Consider the following 22,653-nt stretch of genomic DNA (forward strand, 5'->3'; position numbering starts at 1 on the left):
GAAACAGTCAGCAGATCAAGACCAAAATAAGTATATAATCCAGGCCCGGCGGTGTGGGGGGTGGGGGGGGCTTTAGCCCCCCCCCCCCAATAATTTGGCCGTACATGTAAGTACGCTTTTCTCCAGGTTATTACGGCCCCTGGACCCACGCCTATAAGGACCTAGGATGGAAGCCCCCCCAATCAAGAATTGCTTCCGCCGGCCCTGTAATCAACTCATGCAATATGTCCCCACCCGACAGTTTAAAGATAATTTTTACTAATCTATAAGACAATCATCATTTATATCAACATTATCAGTTAGAGTCTACACATCAACTGCAGATAGGGTGTGGTCCTTAAATATATTCCGCCATAAATATGAACGTTTATGTAAACGGTGTAATAATAATAATCAAATATGAACGCGGTATTACGTCCTATTTTTCTGCACCAACCGGAACATACATATGCAGTGCGCTATATGGGAAATTTTGATCTGTCAGCGGCGCTACGATCTACCCCGATTTAGAATTCCAATCTGTCAACGTTTACACCGCCATCCGAACGATTAAACTTTTTTTAAATGTTGAACCATAGGGTTTAACGTCATCCTTACCTGCCATCACAGCGGCGCTATACTTTTATTTCGAATTCCAACTGACAAATTTTTTTTTACGTGCACGGGACCTCTCATACACTCATTCCGTTCTACTCCACTATACCCTGGGTTAATCCACAGGGTTTCCACGATTTTAAATTATCTGCCCTGGCCTTGATTGTAGCTATAGTCTACGAACCAATCAAAAAACAGTTTACAAACCTGTCGTTTCGCCATCGTTTTTATAAGGGTAGATAACCATATTCATGTCCAGATACTGAATGATTTATGTAAGTAATGTTTCTAATTCATTTATATTTAATTGTATTATTAAAATCTGTTGTACGTTTCGCTGACTTTTGTTATTATTATTACTATTCGTTCTTTGTCTTAAATGTTTTATTCTGTTATGTTTATTGTTACTGAACTTTATAATAACAGTTTATTCACAACTACATGTACAGGCATGAGTATGGAAGTTACAACAAACGTTTCACATTGTGAAGCATAACAATATCTATCTACATGTCTTACAAAATAACATTAATTTTCAAGATGGTGTATGGTAGAAAACCGCCCAAAATAGTCTTGGTTACCAAGACACCTAAAATGTACCAGGTTTAGTTGTCCGAGCCTACAAATCATAACACTTTTAATTCTTTACTTTCAATGATAACTGATATATATTCATTGTTTTTTTTTGGGGTGGGGGTTTGTACATAAATCATTGGGTAATATATTAGAAAATAATTATAGTTGCATTTAGGTACCAAAACGTGTAATATTTATACATTTTGCAGGGGGCGGGGGGGGGCAGGTTCCTGAGAAAATGCCCCCCCCCCTCGGCTTGAAATTTTTTGAGAAATACGTGGTCTCTGTCGTCATTTTGGCGTATATACATACACATTGATCTTTTTAAACAGAGAAATCCAACATCCTGTTTGACGTCAATTTTTATTATGAATTAATACGATGACATTGTGATTCAATTTTATTGATGCAAAGCATTAATTGGGATATGTCTATATCATTATCTCGCGCTTTGAGTGCCATCCTGTCACACCATCTGACGATAAAGGATAAAGCACAATTATGACACTTTTCTCATAAAAAAAAGGTTGTTTTACAAAAAAATTTATGTAGCTGAGCAGTAGGACCCCCAGTCCCCCACCGTCTGGATCCGCGCCTGTTATACTTGGCAATTTGATTCACCATAACTTGTCTACAATATCAGGTGGACGTAAAATTCCACGAACGAACGATTCTCAATAAAATTCTTGAACGTACATAAACGCACGTAGATAACAAACCTTAACCTCTCAGCCCTCCGTGTTCCGAGATAAGAGATGATGCCATTACCTTCAATGGAGCACATGCGGGAGCGATTCGCACCCGGCACTTGTAAACAAAATTGACAATATTTTTAATCAAAAAAACGATTGGTTATTGTTATTTATAATATTTCTGCCACATCCAACTACAATTAAGCATATAATCCTACTTGAAACGGGTACAAATCCCCTCTTTTTAAATCGAAACGACAGTAGATTGCTTTTTCCGACATTTTAAATTTACGTCTGTAACACATAAAGGCGGGGCCTCGTGTGCAATAGCCAATCAAAGTACCCATCTGATCAGAGTTGCGCAGTAGTAATACGGCGTAATATGAACGTCCGAATCAATTTTGATAAAAACAACGCTTGATTTACTTTATTGTCAATATTTGCTGATAAATGAATGTTGTTTCAGTAGATTGGACAGCGTATGTGTAATAAGTACTAATAGTATAAAATTAACTTATTTTTAAGATGGTACATACATTAATAAAGAAATTGAGTTTGCCACTTGGAACTAAAGGCATCCAATCGTAGCTAAAAACAAGCACATCAGTATATCTCAGCGTTTTTAGTTACGTTCTCGTAGCTAAAATGCACGGTCTTCATTAATGTAATATTATATAATTTGTTGTTAATAATAGGCATTTAGAATAGTTTGGACTTTTCTCATTTAGGCGAACTCCTAGCCTTGTCCGTTGAGGGTTACTTCCCTTTGCCAACTTCCTAGGTGCCCCCCCCCCCCCCATAGGTTAACCCAGGGGTTAGTGGAGTAGAACGGAATAAAACCACTGGGGATAGCGACGATGGGGACGTCTGTACCTTGCCAGCACCTCCGTCCTGTACCACTGACATGGGGTAAACACACCGAAAAATATGAGGCACTTTCTCGGTCACCACCGGGCGGGATCCAGAGATCACACCGAGCCCGCAATCAACGGTCTTGACATTTCAAAACCAAACACTGTCATATTTATATACACTTTAATAAAACTTCATTATATAATTTTAAAAATAATATTGTATAAAAATATAACCGAATACACGAGGATCACTGTTAGTATTATACATACAACAATAGATAAATATATACTTATTTAATATGAACAATGCACGTATTTCACAATCTTCACGAAATAAGATGCCAGATAGTATTTTTTTTTTTTTTCATCTCAAAAATATCAAAACAATAAAACATATCCATGGACCTGTCGATGATTTTTACTTTATAGACGCAGTTTAATGTACCCAATGCCGTTCTTAAACGAATAACAAAGGTGCTTGTGTGCATTCAAAGTGTAAACAAGTTAAAATAAATATTCTACAATATTTTGCTATTAACTAAAATATACTAATATAATGGAATGTTCTATTTACTTATCTAATTTCTTGGGAGTACAGTGATTTCAAAACTGGCAGAAAATTACTGTTGTCCAAGTGCCTTCATATGATGTATGCTTACTACTTCACACGCTATTCTAATTACCAAAAATCATTTAGATCTTATTATGCAATGTGCCTATTTCGGGAATGCAAGAAAGTTAAATTCTTTACCAATCTGCTTATTCTAACAACATTTTATAAAATCAGTGGAATACTGATGTTTAACGTCTCGTCGACACGTTGCTTTAAGACCGTGTTCAATATGAGAGGTACCGGTAATGCAGTGGATCCGAACTTAATGCTTCAGAGCCTGATGACGGAAACTGAATCTAGTGAAATGATAAACCAACGTCTGCCAGGCAGGATACGCCCACATTTTGCAAGATATGGATAGAGAACAAACTATAAACAAAAACGATTTTTTGTACAATCAGGGGCCATAATCCAGAAAGTTATGGTCTGAAATGCACAAATATCAAAAGGGACTGGGATATGTTTTAAGTTTCATCAAAATCGCATAAAAATTGTGACCTCTAGAGGGTCCATAACCTTTGTATTACATACTCATACAAAATTTGCGTACAAAGAGCGGCTATTTTGTCGGGCAGTTTCATTTCGATTTCTCTGAAATTCGAATTCAACCTTCATTATGGTACAATGGTGATATCAGTAAAAACAATTGTGACCTCTAGAAAAACCACAAGCTAAAAATGCGACTTTTCTACAAATCGGATCAAAATCGGATCAAAATTGTGACCTCTAGAAGGTCCACAACCTTTATATACCAGATGTTTACACTATTTGCGTACAAGAGGCGGTCATTTTGTCCGACAGTTTTGGTCCGATTTTCACGAAATTCGAACTCAACCATCATTAGGGTGTAACGGTGATATACTAAAACATTTTTTTAATCGGATAAAAATTGTGACCTTGAGAGGGACCATACGCTAAAAGCGCGATTTTTCGTACAAGCATGGGCCATCGACATCGACAGAAACCAAGATCTTTGGGATATAAACATGCATTCCAAGTTTCATCAAAATCGGATGAAAACTGTGACTTCTAGAGGGCTCACAACCTTGATATACCATATTTTCACACTACTTGCGTACAAGGGGCGGTCATTTTATCCGGCAGTTTTGGTCCGTTTTTCACGAAATTCGATTTCAACCATCACTAGGATGCAACGGTGATATACTAAAACGTTTTTTTTTTCAAATTGGATAAAAATTGTGACCTCTAGAGGGACCACAAGCTAAAACGTGATTTTTCGTACAATCAGGGGCCATAATTCAGGAAGTTACGATCCGATATGCAAGAATATCGAATGGAACCAAGATCTTTGGGTTATAAACATGTATTTCAAGTTTCATGAAAATCGGATCAAAATTGTGACCTCTGAGTGTCCACAAGCTAAAAACTTGATTTTTCGTACAATCAGGGGCCATAATCCATGAAATTATGGTCCGATACATGTCAATATCTAAAGGAACCGAGATCTTTTAGGAACAAATTGTGGACGGACGGACGGACAGGGGCGACGACAATATACGTCCACATGAAAATGTGTGCGTATAAAAATAATGATGATAATGTTTGTATAAGAGATAATCAGATAAAATAAAATAACATACTCATTAACCCACAGCACCCTCCACCCCCCCCCCCCCCATCCAAATGTGCCAAAGATCTGTTTTTTTCTCGGATGAGCTATGTTTAATTAAAAATAAATAATTCGAGTAAGAAACCAGCCTCACAATCAATTAGGTACCCTACCCAGTGACTACACATTATATTGAACACTAGGCAGCAGTCGCAAAATGGTTTTATGTTTGAAATCTTTCAGCTGAACACTTTAATTTGTGCTCAAAATAACACTATCTCCTATATAGAAAATATCAATTCATGACATCCACTAATAAATAAAGAAACAAACATGTAAAGGAAAACATGATGATTCAGAATTTCTCAAAGACTGAATATACACCATAAACGATTAAAAAAGTATTATCAAATGAAATGAACCAAAGATTGACATAGAACATTCGAATGATAAACTTAACTACCGTAGATGTACAGATAAAAATAAAAATAAAATGGCACCTTTAATGTGCTTCATTTTCCATGTACAATAACCACTGTTCAAAATATCTAAATTAACCACTATTAGATCAATACTCTTCCTGAAGTCAAAGAGGGTTGAACATTTACAGACGGACATGAATTCAACAACGGAATGAATCCACAACTTTGGCATAATTCGAGTTAACTATTATTCATATATAAATTAAATATTTAACAGGACAGTCAGAAGATCTTCTGGAACATGTTGGTCTATGGTTCATTTATCGTTTCTTTCCAATTCATGTTTTTTCTATGGTTGTTTATGCACTGAATTTTTTTTTTTATAAGTTCTAAATTTCCATTTCTGAGTCTCTTTACTGGGGTCACATTTCTGCATGATTAGTTTGGGTCCTGTTAACATGTCTAAACACAGACCAGTATTCTTGTGTCGCATGAATCCACCCTGTAAATATAAACATGTACATTTTACTAACAAAAACTTAAAATCACCAGAACAATCCAATATAAACTTAAAGACCTTGAAACATAGTAGTCTCAGTATAGGGGTTCCCGGGATCGACCCCAGCTTTCCTTTCGTCTTTTCGAGCCTATCAGTTGTGCAGGACGAACGGAAACATCACTGTCTGAGCAAAATTTCCCTCATAGAAAATTGCACGAAGTAGGTACCATTGTGAGAGAAAGGCATTTAACAAATTAAATATAGTAATTATCAAATTGTTAACATTAATTCTAACTCTCATCACTCTCACTTTATCATATATATAACAGCATAATATACTGTTTAAATATAATGGTCGTACACAACTCTTTGGATTATTTTATTTGCAAAATAAAGTCTGATTTCTGAAATAGATATTATAGGTAAAATTAATTATATTTATGATGTGTTCGTTAAAAAAGTATTAACATTAGTGTTACTTTGCTCTTATTTTTTTTAACAAATTTTCACAAGTTGATTTCCTTTATTTTGTTAATGTAGAATGGTAATGAACTGCTCTTTTCATTTTCTTTGTTTTATTTGTTTCGTTTGAATTTGATTTATCAGTTTAGTTTTTGATTGTTTAATTTTTGTTAATGAAGTTGATTCTTTTAAACTTCGTTTTTATTTTTGAACTCTACTTGGTGTAGGTGTTCATCAGGTAATACCTCGACTGAGTTCAATATAGAGATTAGCCGGTTGATTTGTTGGATATAAACCTTTGAATAATAGCGCCTAACAGGCAGCTGTGTTTAATTATGTTCTCCTGATTTTGATTGTTTTTGTGTGTTTGAAGTATATGTTTGTGATATGCGCTTAGAAACACTTCACGTGTAATGAAGCGCTATATAAATCGAACAATAATAATAATAATAATAAAGGGAGAGTGAGAAATGGTGTTTAACGTCCACTCGATAAGGTATTAAACCGGAGGACCTAGAGAAGACCTACGGGGTTGGACAGGCTTCCCTAGTCTTCGTCAGGTACAAGCGAAGAATCACAGCCACAGAGATCTGTTGAACATTCTCAAATCTATAATTACCTTTTTATGCTGCCATTTTTCATTGGGACCTTCAATACAATCTTGTAGAAACGGTATTATATCAGACTGTTCTTGTATTACATTAACACACTGTAGAGTTGTACGTAGTCGTAAATCTTTAGTCAGTGAAAACCCCTGAAGTAAACAATTTCATTTATACGCCTGTAGAATAAATTCTAATCTGCCGCATAAAAGACTTAATTCATAATAAACTATACCGATAAATATAGAATTAGTAGTCATGACTTTGTATCATGCTCGACAAAAATTGTCAAGCTGAGTAACAAAGTAGTGAGTAGGTTGTAGCAAGGATCATAATTCAAAGCTTCTTCGTCTCATTAGAGTAAACTTCTAAAAAAAAATATAGTCCGGGAGCTAATTGGGTTTTGTTCAATATGGAAGGTGCGGAAGGCTTGGGATGCTAGTGGTGTATGGCTGGGTTGAAAACCCCAGAAACGCAATTCTTAAGTTGCTGCAGTGGTGGGTGTGGTAGAAGGAGTAACCCATAATACCCACAAAATTGGTTTATCCAACATTGTAAGAGGCAAGTGATATTTTCGTTATTTTTGAGATTATGTCATACTTTTATCTAAAACTTCATTAATTTTATATCTCATAATTTTCCTCCTAGCAGTATAAAACATGTCCATGTAGTTCTGTGTAACATACCTGGAATAGATCACCAGATAACAGGAAAAAAGTTCTGAGTAAAATCGAAAAAAATGCTAATTGGTGACCTTTGACCTCTTCTTAAGTGGCCTTTCCACCAAAAATCCCATTCTTATGTTATATTTTCGAATTCAGGCCACATTCCTCTATCAAATACCACTGAAGTTGAACTTGCACCTTCCATGTTGAATACACCAATTTTGGGGGGTACTATGGGTGACTCACCCTACCACACCCACTAGTACTGGCACAACTTAAGAATTGGGTTTCTAAGATCTCCTAACTCAGCCATACACCACTAGCATCCCAAACCTTCCGTGTTTAAACAAAACCAACCTAGCTCCCGAACTAATAGGAAGATAAACGTAATCTCTACAGTATTTACAAAAATTGTTGACGACCATCAGACACGGCAATTTTAGTATGTTCGTATAACAATTAACGATAATAGACTGGGCCAACAGCCTTAGTTTCCCAGATGGATAGCACCGTGCGAGTACCGTAAATGCAACAGACGTAGAAATGAAAAGGTGTTCAACGTCCTGCCATTCTTCATCAAATGGGCCAATGAAGACGGTACACCAGGCGATAGGGTTAGGCCTACTAATTTAACTGAGATAATAGAGACTTTTGGCAAGCGTAATTTCCTGGTCCGTATCGCGTATCCGTATGGATTTTGCTTACAGTGACGTCATCAATGTCTGTGTATTTCTCATACGTGATACGGCACACGGATACGGCAGCACGTATGGAACGGCTTTCATACGGAAATGGTCCGTATAACACTGTCGTCTTTTTACCGTCTTTTTTGCTACTATTAGACGCTGAAATGTTGCATCATAGCGTTTTTATGAATCTATGTGTATCCTAGAACACAAAGGTGTATATTTGATGTGATTTTAACAGTGATAACGACTGGAATTTAATCATTATTTTTGATGGTTTTTTCTCGGAATTTTCATATTTTTCCCGCCTGTCTGCATACTGGTTGATCTACGGGCTAAACTTTCTGGAATGATACATTAGTGAAACCAAAAATTGCTAAAATCTGCCAAAACTCTAAAACTACATTGACGCAACGTATGACGTATACGATATGGATACGGGATACGGATGGGAAAAATCCGCTTGCCAAAAGTCTCTAATGATGTGACAGGCGTAACGCGGCAGGTATAAACAGAATCATCATTTTGAAGAAATACACCGCCATTCCGCTTTAATTACCCCCTCTCCCCAAACCTAAGGGGATGTTCCCAAAAGCATTACAATCTGTTTTATATTTACCTGTGTGGGAGGACTATATATACAACCCTTAACCTCTAATGGTACAGGCGCTTGAAATAAATATTCTCCATTGTCTAAACAATGGGGTGAAGCTAGATTTTCAAGCTGTAAAATAAAATGAAAATTACTTTGGTTAGGCTGGTTGCATGATACTGATATATAGTTTATTAAAGATATTTTACCTTCAACCGAATTTGGATATCTAAACATGTATTTTCATTTGAAAGTATGGTATTTGTAAAAGTCAGGAAAAAAACAAATTGTAAACTTAAATTCCTTAACAAGTTAATTATTACCAAGACTCAATCTGGCGTTTCCCACGCATTTCTCATTCGTGCATTCACCGTTTTGCAGGTGTAATACATATACCAGATTCATGGAAGGAAGGAACGAATTGGGGCTAAACGTTCCCTTAACACAATTGGGTCTTTTAGACGGATTGATTATCGGGATTTAATTTGCCAATATACTACAAAAAAAACTGTTATTCACTGACATAAAACATGTTGATTTTAGACAAATGTATTACAGGAAAGTGCAAATGAACTGAAATTCTTCAAATAAACCCACTTGTACAAACAAGATGACGACGACTGAGTGTAATGTGTCAAAACATTTTCTAAAGGCCCCTTATCAGATAAAATAGAAGGTAGGTTTCGAAAACCTTAAAATGAGACATCTTTGCATGTAGTGGCGAAATGCTTTGCAAGGACAGTGGTTACAAAGTATCAGTTTACTGACTACAAAAACCATCTGTATGTTGCTATAACTTGTAGTTAACCATTGAAAACAAAAATACTTTTCGAATCCTCACAGATTCCGCGATTTAATAAAGCCTTTCAGATCCCGTGACTTAAGAACCCTCTCATATCAACTGATTTAAGCATCCTCTCATATGCCGTGATTTAAAGGACAATATTAGTGCCAATCATTATCACATATGTGATAGAGCTGGTTAAACACATTCCAAATATAATTTTAACACAGAGATCTTTGCCACGACAGCTGAGTAATACAGGTTTCCTGAGTCGGAAGTGATGAACGCCAAAGGAAAACACGAGTATCTCTCTATATAACTGACTGATGTGACGAGTGATAACGGATATACGGCCGAATTTCTGCTCACTAATAATTCCCTCGAAGACCCAAAGTTGATATATGGGACTGTAAGAGGATACCTGACAATTCAATAAAGTAATTGAATGTCATTAGATAAGAGAACACGAGAAAAATAGAAATAGTCCGTACATTCCCTTGTTTATATTCATTCTATATCTTATAAAAACATGTAAATGCACGGATTTTTTCTGTTTTTCTTTCGTGTTCACTTATCTAGTGGCAGTCAATTCTTTTTATGAATTGTCAGATATCCTATCACAATCTCATACAACAACTTTTGGTCTTCGAATGAATTATTAGTGAGCAGAAATTCGCCCGTATATCCGTTATCACTCGTCACATCAGTCAGTTATATAAAGAGATGACTCGTGTTTTCCTTTGGCGTTCGTCACTTCCGATTCTGGAAAACTGTATTACTCAGCTATCGTAGCAATGATCTCTGTGTTAAAATTATATTTGGAATGTGTTTAACCAGCTCTATCACATATGTGATAATGACTGGCACCAATATTGTCCTTTAAGAACCCTCTCATAACCCCTCACAGATCCCGTGATTTAATAAATGAAATGGGGTTTAACGTCCTACTGTTCTGCTACTAAACTGGGCTAATGAAGACGGGCATACGCCATACAGTGTGCTATGAGGGAAATTTTGCCTACGGCCTACTCTTATATCGAATTCCAACTGCCAAAGGATCTTTTACGTACACGCCAATATGTACACGGGGCCTTGGTTTTTCGTCCCATCCGAACGACTAGACAGCTGTCCTTGTCAGGCCCTCCGCCCTGCATCACTGACAAGGGGAAACCACGCCGGAAAATCTGGATGAACTTTCTCGGCCAATGCAGGGATCGAACACCCGACCTGCAGGCTAGCGAGCCAGCAGCGTCTTACCCACTTAGCCACGTGATCCCCCGTGATTTAATAACGCTTTCAGAACCTGTGATTTAAAAACCCTCTCATATCCCGTGATTTAAGAACCCTCTCATATCCCGTGACTCAAGATTATAATAACCATCTCAGATCCAGTGATGTGAATCATAAACCGAAAATAATTTAAGTGCATCAGCCAGGCACGGGTTGCAATGGATAGTGCTTGAGTTGTATTGGTCTGCCGGGTATACTGAATAATTTTGATAAATCAATTTCAGACACAGAGAGAGAAACACAGAGAGAAAAGGTGTAACCGGTAAATTCAATATGATGCTAAGCTATTTATTTTTACTCACCCCGCCATACGCCACCACATTTTCTTCATAGGGGAATAATTCTGGCCAGACATTTTCTAAATACCAGTCAAACGAACGACATTTTAAACGTTCTTTTATCTTAAACCTTTCACTCAAATCACCAACACTAATATCCTATAAACACAACATGGTCATTATTATAATGAAAACAAATGCCAATAATAATATATTATGGTATTACCTTGGTCAACATAATGTCAACATAACCACTTGGTAAACAGAGTAAACTATAATACATTACAATAATTTAGATCTTTTATTCCTTATACATACGCTGATAAAACTGCAAACATCTCAGTTAACTACCAGCCCCACTTTAAAACATGGATTAAGGCTTCTTAATAAGCCCATCAGAAGTCCTCCGCGCTATCCCCACAATCGTTGTCAACAAATCCAGCAGCACAATCCAATATGAATCCATCATGTGCCAAACACGAAAAGCAAAATATGATGAAAAAGGTAACACAAAGTGCATTCAAGTTTTATGACCCAACACTTTTGAAATTCAAAATGGTTCTTGTGTATGCCCCAATGACCAATCTCACAATTTTTTAATAAATAATATCGAGAAGAGCTTTGCCCTGCATATGGGATTTTAAAAATAAGGAGTGTGGATAAGTCTGCGATCTGCGATCAAAAAAAAATGAATTCCGATGGGGTTTCCTTCTTAGGCTGCAGTGGCCACTACACAATCAAATCTGTATAGTTATATATGTAATACAATTTCATTAGGCCTACACCGAAACGGGTAAATCCAACAAAACGTGCTCTCTGAGAGAAGCGTATTACAGCTGAGTTATTCTCGGATTGGAATTCCCCATTTCCATACCAAATAATTTGCTAAAACTATTAAAATTCTCTACTTACCTTCATATCGGGATAATAATCATACACATATTTACTATAGTTTCCCATCCATACATCAACAGCTCTCTTATAATTATGTATTTCTGTTTGGTGTCGTCCTTCTGGGAAGATGTACGGCTGCACACGAGCTATATGTCCTATCTTAGAACAAGGTAAATGTAACAGTCTACCTCCGCACATCCACACCTTAAATACAAAAATAGTATTCACTGTAAAATATGAAAAATATATTTATTGCAAACAACATTATATCTTAGTAGATACTCCATGGGGACGTTATTGACAATCGACACTTTTAATTATGTACTGCACTGCATGGACGGTGAATAGACAATCACCGGAGTTCAACAGTTTTGAGTTTGAATGCACGTAGAGATAGCAACGTCAGGCTCAGATGTTGGCTCTCTGTAATAATTAACATGTTCAATTTATAAGGCAATTTGAGTCTATTATGTTGATGGTTATAATTCATCAATATACAAACAGTTTATTTAAAGGAGTTAGATATAATAAAGACTTACTCTCCATGCTAATTCTATATTTTCACCTCCCCAAATCTTCATACCACCATCATATTTACCAATGTGTTTAAAATATGTTGTATTGATTGCAAATGCTGGTCCCACCATTACAACACCTCTAAAATAATGACAGCAAAACACATTAAAGATATGTTGCCAGGCAACGAAACATACGCCCACAGCAGCTAAATCGTCGGGGCATTCAACAAGAGTTGTCGCATATTTTAACTTTTTTCAGTAATGAAACATTTATAATACACTAAAATATGATTAAGAGTAACAACTCATTAAGTAATTATCAGAAAATCATTAGAATTTGTTTGGATTTTATAAAGTTCTGCCCCATGCTAACGTTTAGCATATGTTACAATCCGATATTCGCAAATATCGAGAACGAAACCAACATTTTTGGGTTATAAACATACATTTAAAGTTACATCAAAATCAGATGAAAATTGTGACCTCTAGAATGTCCACAAGCTAAAAACGTGATTTTTCGTACAATCAGGGGGTCATAATCCATGAAGTTTCAATCCGATACATGCCAATACCGAAAGGAACCGAGATCTTTTGGAGATAAACCTATATTTCAAATTTCGTCAAAATCGGATAAGAATTGTGAACTGTACAGTATCCAGAAACAAATTGTGGACGGACGGACGGACGGACGGCTAGGGGCGATGATAATATACGTCCACATGAAAATGTGGGCGTATAAAAGCGATTAATTTTAAATATAATTGTGGACGGACGGACGTACGGGCGGACAGGGGCGACGACAATATACGTCCACATGAAAATGTGGGCGTTTAAAAACGATTTATTTTAAATATAAATTGCTAATAAATGGTGGAGATACCATATCGCCTACTGCGTTGACAGGTACATTGATTTTTGCGGCTTTTGAAGAGTGCTTTCCATATTAATTCGGTTATTCGAAACGTAGATAAATTTTACTTACAAATATTATGTCGGAAATTAAAAAAAAACGACATTTTAGAACAAAAATGCTGACGCGCATAATTAACTAAAGAAATACTCGTTTACGTTTACCAATATGTTTAGTCAACTTGTGTATCTATTATCTAAAATAACTTACGGTAGAGGGTCAACAGGCGTTCGACCATTTCTTTGATCTGATCTAAAGTATGTTTCAAAAAACACTAAACGCCAATCAAAGCCATATCTAGTTTTATAACCAGGTTCGAAGTCATACTGTAGAGTGTCGGCTTTAATATAATCTAGATGCCCCATAGCTAACGTACTCCAGTTCTTCTTTATTTCCACTAATAATGGTTCCAACCTATAATAATTGATATTAGAAAAGAATCAAGCATAGTGAATGGAACTATATATATTATGTATATATTAGTGAATGGAACTGGCCAATTTTTTGTGATGACCTACTGGAAACCCCTACCCTAGTTCACCATCATAAAAGGTTCAAGACAGATATTAATGGCAAGAAAAGGAACAACCATTAAGAGGACAATACGAAAGATAGATTTCAAATCAGACAATGCAGAGTTTTGGCGGTTTAACAATCTTGATTCTCGATAGTCTTGGGGTTCCAGCGAACGGATACGAGTGGCGACATGACACGAACATGCCGAAATGTGTTAAATTCCAAAAATACTGGGGTAATATATTAATTTAGCTTCTACAGTATAAGATGATTTCTGGCATCAACAAATATATTATGTTGGCGACAATATTTGTCTTCTCCTGTAGTAGAAATAGGGCGATTCAGTTTTATCTGTATGATAGACAGTAGAAAGTGTGGGCATTGTATAATTATTATAGCTCTGATTTTTCACTGATAATTATTACAGTGATCGCAGCCGAGATGGATACAAATCGATGTTTATAGCCATCAATATTGTATTAAGAATTCTATTTCTGACGTCTGCCAATCAAGTACGACAATGTGTATATGGATTAGCTTAAAGTGAATTTTGCTAGCAGGTGTGTCATTTTTTTCCCAAGAAAATAGAAATATTTCAAATGCACGGCCGGTCATTTAACGCCCTACCAAAATTATAAACTAAAGGAAACAGATTTCACGAAATTAAGTTTCAGAAATGCATGTAAATGTACCGCGATAACTGATAATAAAGGACACTAAGACATACTGTATTTCTATATTTTTGGATGTTCATAGAATAAGTGCAAAACTATAGTTAAGTATCCATTTTTGAAATGATAACTTGTTCTGCAATCTAATTAAAAGTAAGCTTATATACTTATTTCGTTTTATTCTGATTTGATACAATGCACAAGATTGAGTGCGAATGGTGTTCGTACGGTTGTCGTCAGCTGCAACAGGCATGTGACATTAGCTAGTTTATACATAGACTAATACAGTGAAACCCATTTTAACGTATTGCAGTTTGATTGGCTGTTTACAACACACACTATAGATACAAATGAAATGAGGTTTAACATCCTACTGTTCTGTTTCGACTGGCCTAATGAAGACGGCAAAACAACATATATACACTCATAGATACACTGCTAAAATTTGTCGGTTGTTAAAATTGAGTCCAGTAAAATATCTAATACGGAATATAAAATGATTGAAAACAAATTGAAAAACATCTTTGTAGCGATGAAATTAATTTCCTCGTGACAGTAGTATTGCCTCTTTAAATGCGTTGATCTACATTATACGTAACTAGGATTTTCCGTCTGTTTGTCTGGAGCCCTGATTATAGCTACTCTTTATACAACTACTGTACAGTTAAAGCGCAAAATAGTGACACTTAATTTTCAGCTTAAAGTAGCTAAGTCTCTAACTCAATATCATCCAACGTCATCGACATTGAAAACACAAATTAACTGACAATTTAAATCAACATTGATGTTGTGGTCTTACCGGGAAATGGGCTTCTGATATTTAATATTTAAGACAAAATAAACGTTTCAGCGCCATTAATAACAAGAACCTCGAAGATCGACATATTCTTATCTGGATAGCATGTGTAATAAATACTATCGGTGTAGACAGGAATAACCAGACGCTAGAGATTGCCATTCGATTGAGACTTCTGTCGTATTTCGCCGAACACAACTGATTTGAAATTAGAGTAAAAACGGAAACGATTAAATCTAAATCAGTTTATAAACATTCATATTACATTATTATATGCGTTGCGACCCATTTGTGTCAATTTCTAGGTCCGAAATATTAGCGATTTAGCTTCTTTAATATCGTGCCTTTTACGTTAACCATACCACATTTTCTCCTGCCACTTTTTTTAACCCCTTGTATACCGTTTGTAATTATTTATACATTTTTTACTACCATATCACGCGTATACTTCATTTTTTACCCACTATATAAGTCATCTGTAAATTACTAAAAAGACATTTCTCAAAAGAGATGTGCTGCTGCCCATTAGCTTCTTTATTTGTATCAAATTAGAAATAAATCTTTTGAAGTTACTATGGTCACTGTCTAGAAACAGACGTCAGACCGTATTTCACCAATCATTAGGATGTCGGGAATTTCTAATGGTGCCAATATTTTCAAATTTAAAGATAAAAGCAGTTCATAAAAGTTGTCGAATATGTATTTAATCAGAGCCATCACAAGATTATACAAAATAGACAAGGGCCATAACTCAACATATAATTAACAGAAATTGTTGAAATTCGTTAGGCGTCTTCACTTTGATGCACCGATTGTTTACAATGTATTGAATGACAGGATTGTAACAAGCGCTTGGCGTTGCAAGATACACCCACAATTTGGAAGAGATGGACAGAGCACAAGCTAAAAAACGAGATCTTTGGGATATAAACTATCAGATAAAAATTTTGATCTCTGGAGGATCCACAACCTAGGTAGTGCATGCCTTTACACTATTTGCGTAAAGGGGAGCGGCCATTTTGACGGGAAGTTTCGGTCCGATTTTCACTAAATTCGAATTTCAGATTTAGCACTGTGTCCCTTTAATATGGTTATACCAATATGAAACATACAGCACGAATAAGATGAACATAAGTAAATATACAAACCACTGAACATTAACTTCCATATGGCTGTCAAAAAATGACACGACTTCGGTTGTAACATGTTCAAATCCCACCAGACGGGCTTTGATTAACCCAACTCGTTCTTTTAATCGTATTAATTTAACTAAATTTCCAGGGAAGTGGTCTTTTATATATACATCTAAATTTTCTTTCAGTGAATCTACAAAGACATGAATTGGATAAAGGTAAAATCCATAATGCATTTTATTTTAAATTGTACAGTAACTAAAATATGGATATCCGACAGGAACGGAATGGACTTTTCAACACAACAATTTGGCCATTGTAACATTAATAAGGATTTTGTTTTTATTTAATATAGTCAAGGGTTCGCTTACATGCACGCCAAAGTGTACACGGTTTAGACGACTAATTACACATCCCCTATGAGTCCTGTCAGTGTTATACATGTGAAATCTTGGCCAAATCTGAGAAATTGTCTAGAATTAATAAAGAATAATTGGATATCGGACTAATGCGCGGTCGTTTGACTCCCTTTAATAGGTTATCAGTTTAAACATACACTATGAAAGAGCTAAATCTGCCTATTGCAGGTCTTTCTTTAGGCCTGAACTGTTAAATAAACTATTAATTAGACATTTATCAACAAAACAAGACCATAATCGACTCTCGATGGCATCGGATACTCGAGATTTTAACTAGATTAAAACGGTTCGCCATTTAAAAATTTAATTTAAAAATGGGAAAGCGAGGCTGAGTCCCGATTATACCAGTGCCCTGGTTACCACTGTGCACACATCTTGTCAAAACTACAAACAATGATAACTTGGCTGAGAATGAAGTAATTTGAATGAAATTTTCAATATTTTCTTTTTTTATCATCTATTTTTGAATAATTATAGCAAGAATGACCAACTCTTTATTAAACACTTAACTAATGTATCTTTAATGGTGTTATTTCCAAAATTAGCAATTATAGAGAAAAAATGAAAATATTTACCTAAATCACTGGCATCATCTACCAATATTATTTGTTTTAAGATATATTTTGGCGTTCTATTGATTAAACTATACACAGTACGTAACAAAATGGACGGCCATTCATTATGGAAGGGAATAACAACACCAGTTGTTGGTAGGTCGTCAGGATAAACTACCGAACTACATCTGAAAATAGATTAAAAGATAGGTTGCCAGGCAACGAAACATACGCCCACAGCAGCTAAATCGTCCGGGTGTCGACAAGGGTTGTCGCATATTTATTGGGGGCATTTACGAGACAATTTCATACGGATCAGATTATAATTTTTGTCGTTTGAGGGTTCACAAGGTTCTACAAATTGAAACAAGGGCCTTAACTCTGGAAGTAATTTGCAGAAAATTTTGAAATTTGACAGGCTTTTTCGTTTTACTAATTTGTCGCCTGTCCAACCTCGTGGGTTTTCTCTGGGTGCTCCGGTTTCCTGTCACTGCTAAAGACCCCTACGCGCAAGCGAATTATTGAAATAAAATTAAACCATATGTTAGCCCCGAAATGACCTAGTTTGTGTCGAGTGGACGTTAAACCCCCAGCTTTCTCTCTCTCTCTCTCTTTCTCTCTCTCTCTCTCTCTTTAAATAATGCATATACATTTTATACAGATCGAATGATAACTTTGGTCATTTGAACGTTCACAAAGTAAAACAAGGGCCATACGTCTAGAAATAAATGACGGAAATCGTTGAAATTCAATAGACCTCCGTTTCACAAATTTAAATGATGCTTAATAAATTTCATACATATCGGATGATAACTTTCATCAGTCGAGCATTAACAAGGCTGAACAAAGTGAAACAAGGGCCATACCTCTAGAAGTAATTATTATAAATTGTTGAAATTCAATAGGATTCGTGGTTTCACTAATCTAAATGATGCATATAAATTTCATACAGATAGGATGATAAATTTTGGCGTTAGAGCGTTCACAAGGTTCAACAAAGTGAAACAAGGGCCATAACTCTAGACGTTATAAACAGAAATAATTGCTGAAATTCAATAGGCTTCTTCGTTTCACTAATTTAAATAATGCATTTAAATTTCAAAAAGATTGAATAACTTTTGGCGTTAGAGCGTTCACAAGGTTTAATCAAGTGAAACAAGGGCCATAACTCTACACATAATGAACGGAAATTGCTGAAATTCAATAATCTTTTGTTTCTAAATAATGCATATAAATTTCACAAAGATCGGATAACTTTTGGCGTTAGAGAGTTCACAAGGTTCAACAAAGTGAAACAAGGGTCATAACTCTAGAAGTAATTAACAGAAATTATTGAAATTAAATAGGATTCTTCATCTCACTAATGTAAACAACATATTATATCAATTTTAAAATAATCGGATGATAAATGTAGTCTGTATAGTTTTCACAAGAAAATGTGGACGACGGACGGGCGCGACGGCAATATACGATCACATCTGAGCGTTCACGAGAAATTGTGGACGGCGGACGGTCGGATGGACGGGGGCGACGGCAATATACGTCCACATTCTGAGAATTAATTACCGGTAAAAACTATACTCCGATTTCAATCATTAATTTAACATAACCTACACTAATTACGACTATAAAACTTGGAATTTCTGTATCATTGGTTTTGATTGGTAAACTTATCCGGAATCGGGGCATTAGTGAAAGCACCGTTAAAGAAATATCTTGGGATCAAGATTAGGTGTAGTAAACAACCGAATAAAATGAAACAAAATGTTGCTATAAATTTAATTAGACTGAAATGTTTAGGAAATATGTACTTGGAGTTTTATATCTTCTGATTAGAATATTGGTGTCCACATGATACGTAAACATGCCCGTAGAGATAAAATGCAACTCAACATTGCTTCAGAACTGTCCATATACTGGTAATAAGAAAAATGTCCCCGCAACAGTACAGTAAACCCATAATTTTTTAAGCAGATTCATACATCTATTTGTATACCGATGGGCTAAATAAATAAAGATGAACTTAATTCGATCGATCACCAGACTATATACAAATAAATACCTTTCATGATGAAATGAAATGAAATGAAATGGGGTTTAACGTCCTACTGTTCTGCTCCTAAACTGGGCTAATGAAGACGGGCATACGCCATACAGTGTGCTATGAGGGAAATTTTGCCCTGGCAGCGGCACAACGGCCTACTCTTATATCGAATTCCAACTGCCAAGGGATCTTTTACGTGCACGCCAATGTGTATACGGGACCTCGGTTTTTCGTCCCATCCGAACGACTAGACAGTTGTCTTTGTCAGGCCCTCCGTCCTGCATCACTGACAAGGGGGAACCACGCCGGAAAATCTGGATGAACTTTCTCGGCCAATGCAGTGATCGAACACCAGACCTCCAGGCTAGCGAGCCAGCGTCTTACCCACTTAGCCACGTGATCCCCTCTTTCATGATGAACACTATACGCGGACTACAAGCAAAACGACACGAGTTCTAGAGAGTTACAGATAGAAGACGCCAACATCACTGGTGTCACTGAATTATCATGAATAAAGGTTAGGAGGGCGTAAAGAATAATAAATGGCATGGATGCACACCCAGTGTTTTAATCAATAGAAGGAATAGAAAACTCTTGTTAAAAACTATTAGTAGCTTCCAATATCAACATAGACACTGTAAATGTGTGAAATTGCTGCACGCAGCTGAACGAGTTGGCCTCCCTCTTCCGAACGGCCAGAATGTTTTTTTTTAGACTCGACGCCGCTTGTCACATTTAATCACACAATTACTGAAATTGGTCAACACAGTAAAACAAATTTGCGGAAAGGTCAACTCTTTTGAAGAACAGTATGTAGCGATTATTACCAGGGGTGTGTTCACGAAATTGAGCAGCCAAGTTCAGGCGCGGATTTAAGTGCGTGGGGTGGGGGGGGGGGCACCACCTCCTCATGAGACCAAGTAAGCGCTCCTATCAAAATTAATAACGATCATGATATGACATGAACTTTATGTCAACTTGAATAAAACTGCTTTACGGCGAGATAACGATCGGCGAACAACTATATAGGCAATACGATCTATGTTCTACCGGGGCCTTCAGCGTTATTGACAGTCTCAGTAATGGGGTGGGGTTGTAGATGGCTCCCTAGATTAATTTTGGAACTATCCCCGCCCTCCCTAGCCTCTATTCACAGCTTCTAGACCCGCTACTGGCTAAGGTGTGAGGTTTAGGGGATTACCCGAGAATTTTATAAAATCAGAAGCTGTGGCAATATTTCTGCCCATAGGCCAAAACGGCGGCAATGCTTCGCACGTATGTTCGTTCGACGTTATTACGATCAATGCCGGAGAAGAAATAAGCGCGAGAAGGGGGATGTCCAGACCCCCGCCTCCCCCCACCCTAGACAGAACCCCAATGCATTCAAATTATTAATTCACCTAACTTACAAGCAAATATATAGCGGAACAATGAAAATATGGGGACCCAGTGTTGTGACCTATTCCCAATCGGTGTCTGTATTCATCAATATGATTACAGATCGGGTCCATAACAGTAACCAACCAAGTATACCTTGGGGTATTCCAGATATTCTAAGTGCTGTCAATTTAAAGAATAAAACACCATATTTCACACACATCCTGAATTAGCCAATAAAACCCCGGTGGCGTTTTTATAATATAACAGTCAGAGAACGGTTTATTTACTTGGCAATTTTACACGTAGTATATTGACGGAATTCCAAATAAATATAAGCCGGAATGTAAATGTTAAAATACGTTATAGCTTTCTATGGGTGTATATAATGTTTGGAATCAAAGGGTGCTCGCCATAACCAGCTGTGTGTTATTAGATCCAGACAGTCGGTTTATATAATAGTTACGTCTGACACGTTAAGCAACTACACAATACATGTAAATATTATAATGTTTTAAAGTATTTTTATGTCTTAAGTTTTCGTCCATAATTAATTGCGATCGCGCAATTGGGTTCATGACATCTTTGCGCAGTCACATTGGGGTGCCCGATTGTCAGTTACGGAATTCAGCTGTGTTATATTTCTGCCAGTCCGAAAAATGGGTTGCTAGGCAACGAAGCATACGCCCACAGCAGCTAAGTCGTCCGATAGTAACTTTCGCCTCTAGAGTGTCCACAAAATTTTCCAAAGTGATCAAGGGCAATAACTCCGGCACAGTGTATAAATTTAAAGTCAATCGGATATTAACTTTAGCCTCTAGATTGTGGACGCCGGGCGGACGGGGGTGACGATAATAATACGACCACATTTCAATGTGGGCTTATAAAATATATATGTGGTGTGAACAGAATCGTGTCGAAATCAAACATTCCAGTTAGCGCATGCATTAGTGCGTTTATTTGACTGTCACCTTTCGACAATTGGAAGTTCAATCGAGAACCCTCAGTAATTTCGTTCCAGACTTCTACTATCTCGTGAATGTTTCAATCAGGGACAACTACAGCCACTGTTCATTTAATTTATTGAGCATTATCTGTTCTTGAAATAGAAAGTTCCGTGTGTGAGTTATTTGTGTTTTACGTCCGCTTCCACCGAGGTGATATCGCAGACAAAGGAAGTTCCGATGAAAACTGCTGATTTAAATTAAACCCTTGACGAAAACTGGGTTGTGGTCGAAAATTTCGCATTGTCTCCAATTAGAAGAGCAAATAGTTTTTCCACAACTTAAAATAGTTGTTTGGCAGGATAGCGAAATACAGTTTAATTTGAACATGTACCATGTAACTGTATACGGTCAAATCACGTCAAATCAAATTTTATTTTACCAACTGAACAAAATCGCCAAAAAAAAAACCAACAACATATTACGGTACGTTAGTCCGAACTAATTGATCCGTTTCTACTGACTGTTTATTTCCGAGACTTGTTTATAATGCAATTGCATCAATCAATATACCTAATCAGAGATCTTATCAAAATCTTATTGAAGGAGAACATGAAGACTTGCCTTTAGTTTTGTCTGTTTTTCTACCGTATACACGCATCACAATCGCAATATATATTTAACCTGTTCCAATTGTT

At 36.4% G+C, this 22,653-nt stretch overlaps 1 protein-coding gene across 3 annotated transcripts in view; it reads right to left on the reverse strand.

The window, feature by feature from the left end:
• Positions 1-2,883: 2,883 nt before the first annotated feature.
• Positions 2,884-22,653, reverse strand: part of LOC126818513 (inactive polypeptide N-acetylgalactosaminyltransferase-like protein 5) — a 55,368-nt gene continuing 35,598 nt past the window's right edge. For all 3 annotated transcript variants that reach the window (XM_050545977.2, XM_050545975.2, XM_050545976.2), the window contains exons 3-11: positions 17,612-17,778; positions 16,633-16,810; positions 13,712-13,915; positions 12,613-12,730; positions 12,092-12,277; positions 11,204-11,338; positions 8,855-8,959; positions 6,902-7,036; positions 2,884-5,823 (exon numbers count right to left, since the gene is read on the reverse strand). In XM_050545977.2, the coding sequence (XP_050401934.1) occupies positions 5,671-5,823; positions 6,902-7,036; positions 8,855-8,959; positions 11,204-11,338; positions 12,092-12,277; positions 12,613-12,730; positions 13,712-13,915; positions 16,633-16,810; positions 17,612-17,778 (1,381 nt within the window). In that variant the 3' untranslated portion in view covers positions 2,884-5,670. The remainder of the gene's footprint in view (positions 5,824-6,901; positions 7,037-8,854; positions 8,960-11,203; positions 11,339-12,091; positions 12,278-12,612; positions 12,731-13,711; positions 13,916-16,632; positions 16,811-17,611; positions 17,779-22,653) is intronic.

This window comes from Patella vulgata, chromosome 4, assembly GCF_932274485.2.
Source record: "Patella vulgata chromosome 4, xgPatVulg1.2, whole genome shotgun sequence".
Lineage (NCBI taxonomy): Eukaryota > Metazoa > Mollusca > Gastropoda > Patellidae > Patella > Patella vulgata.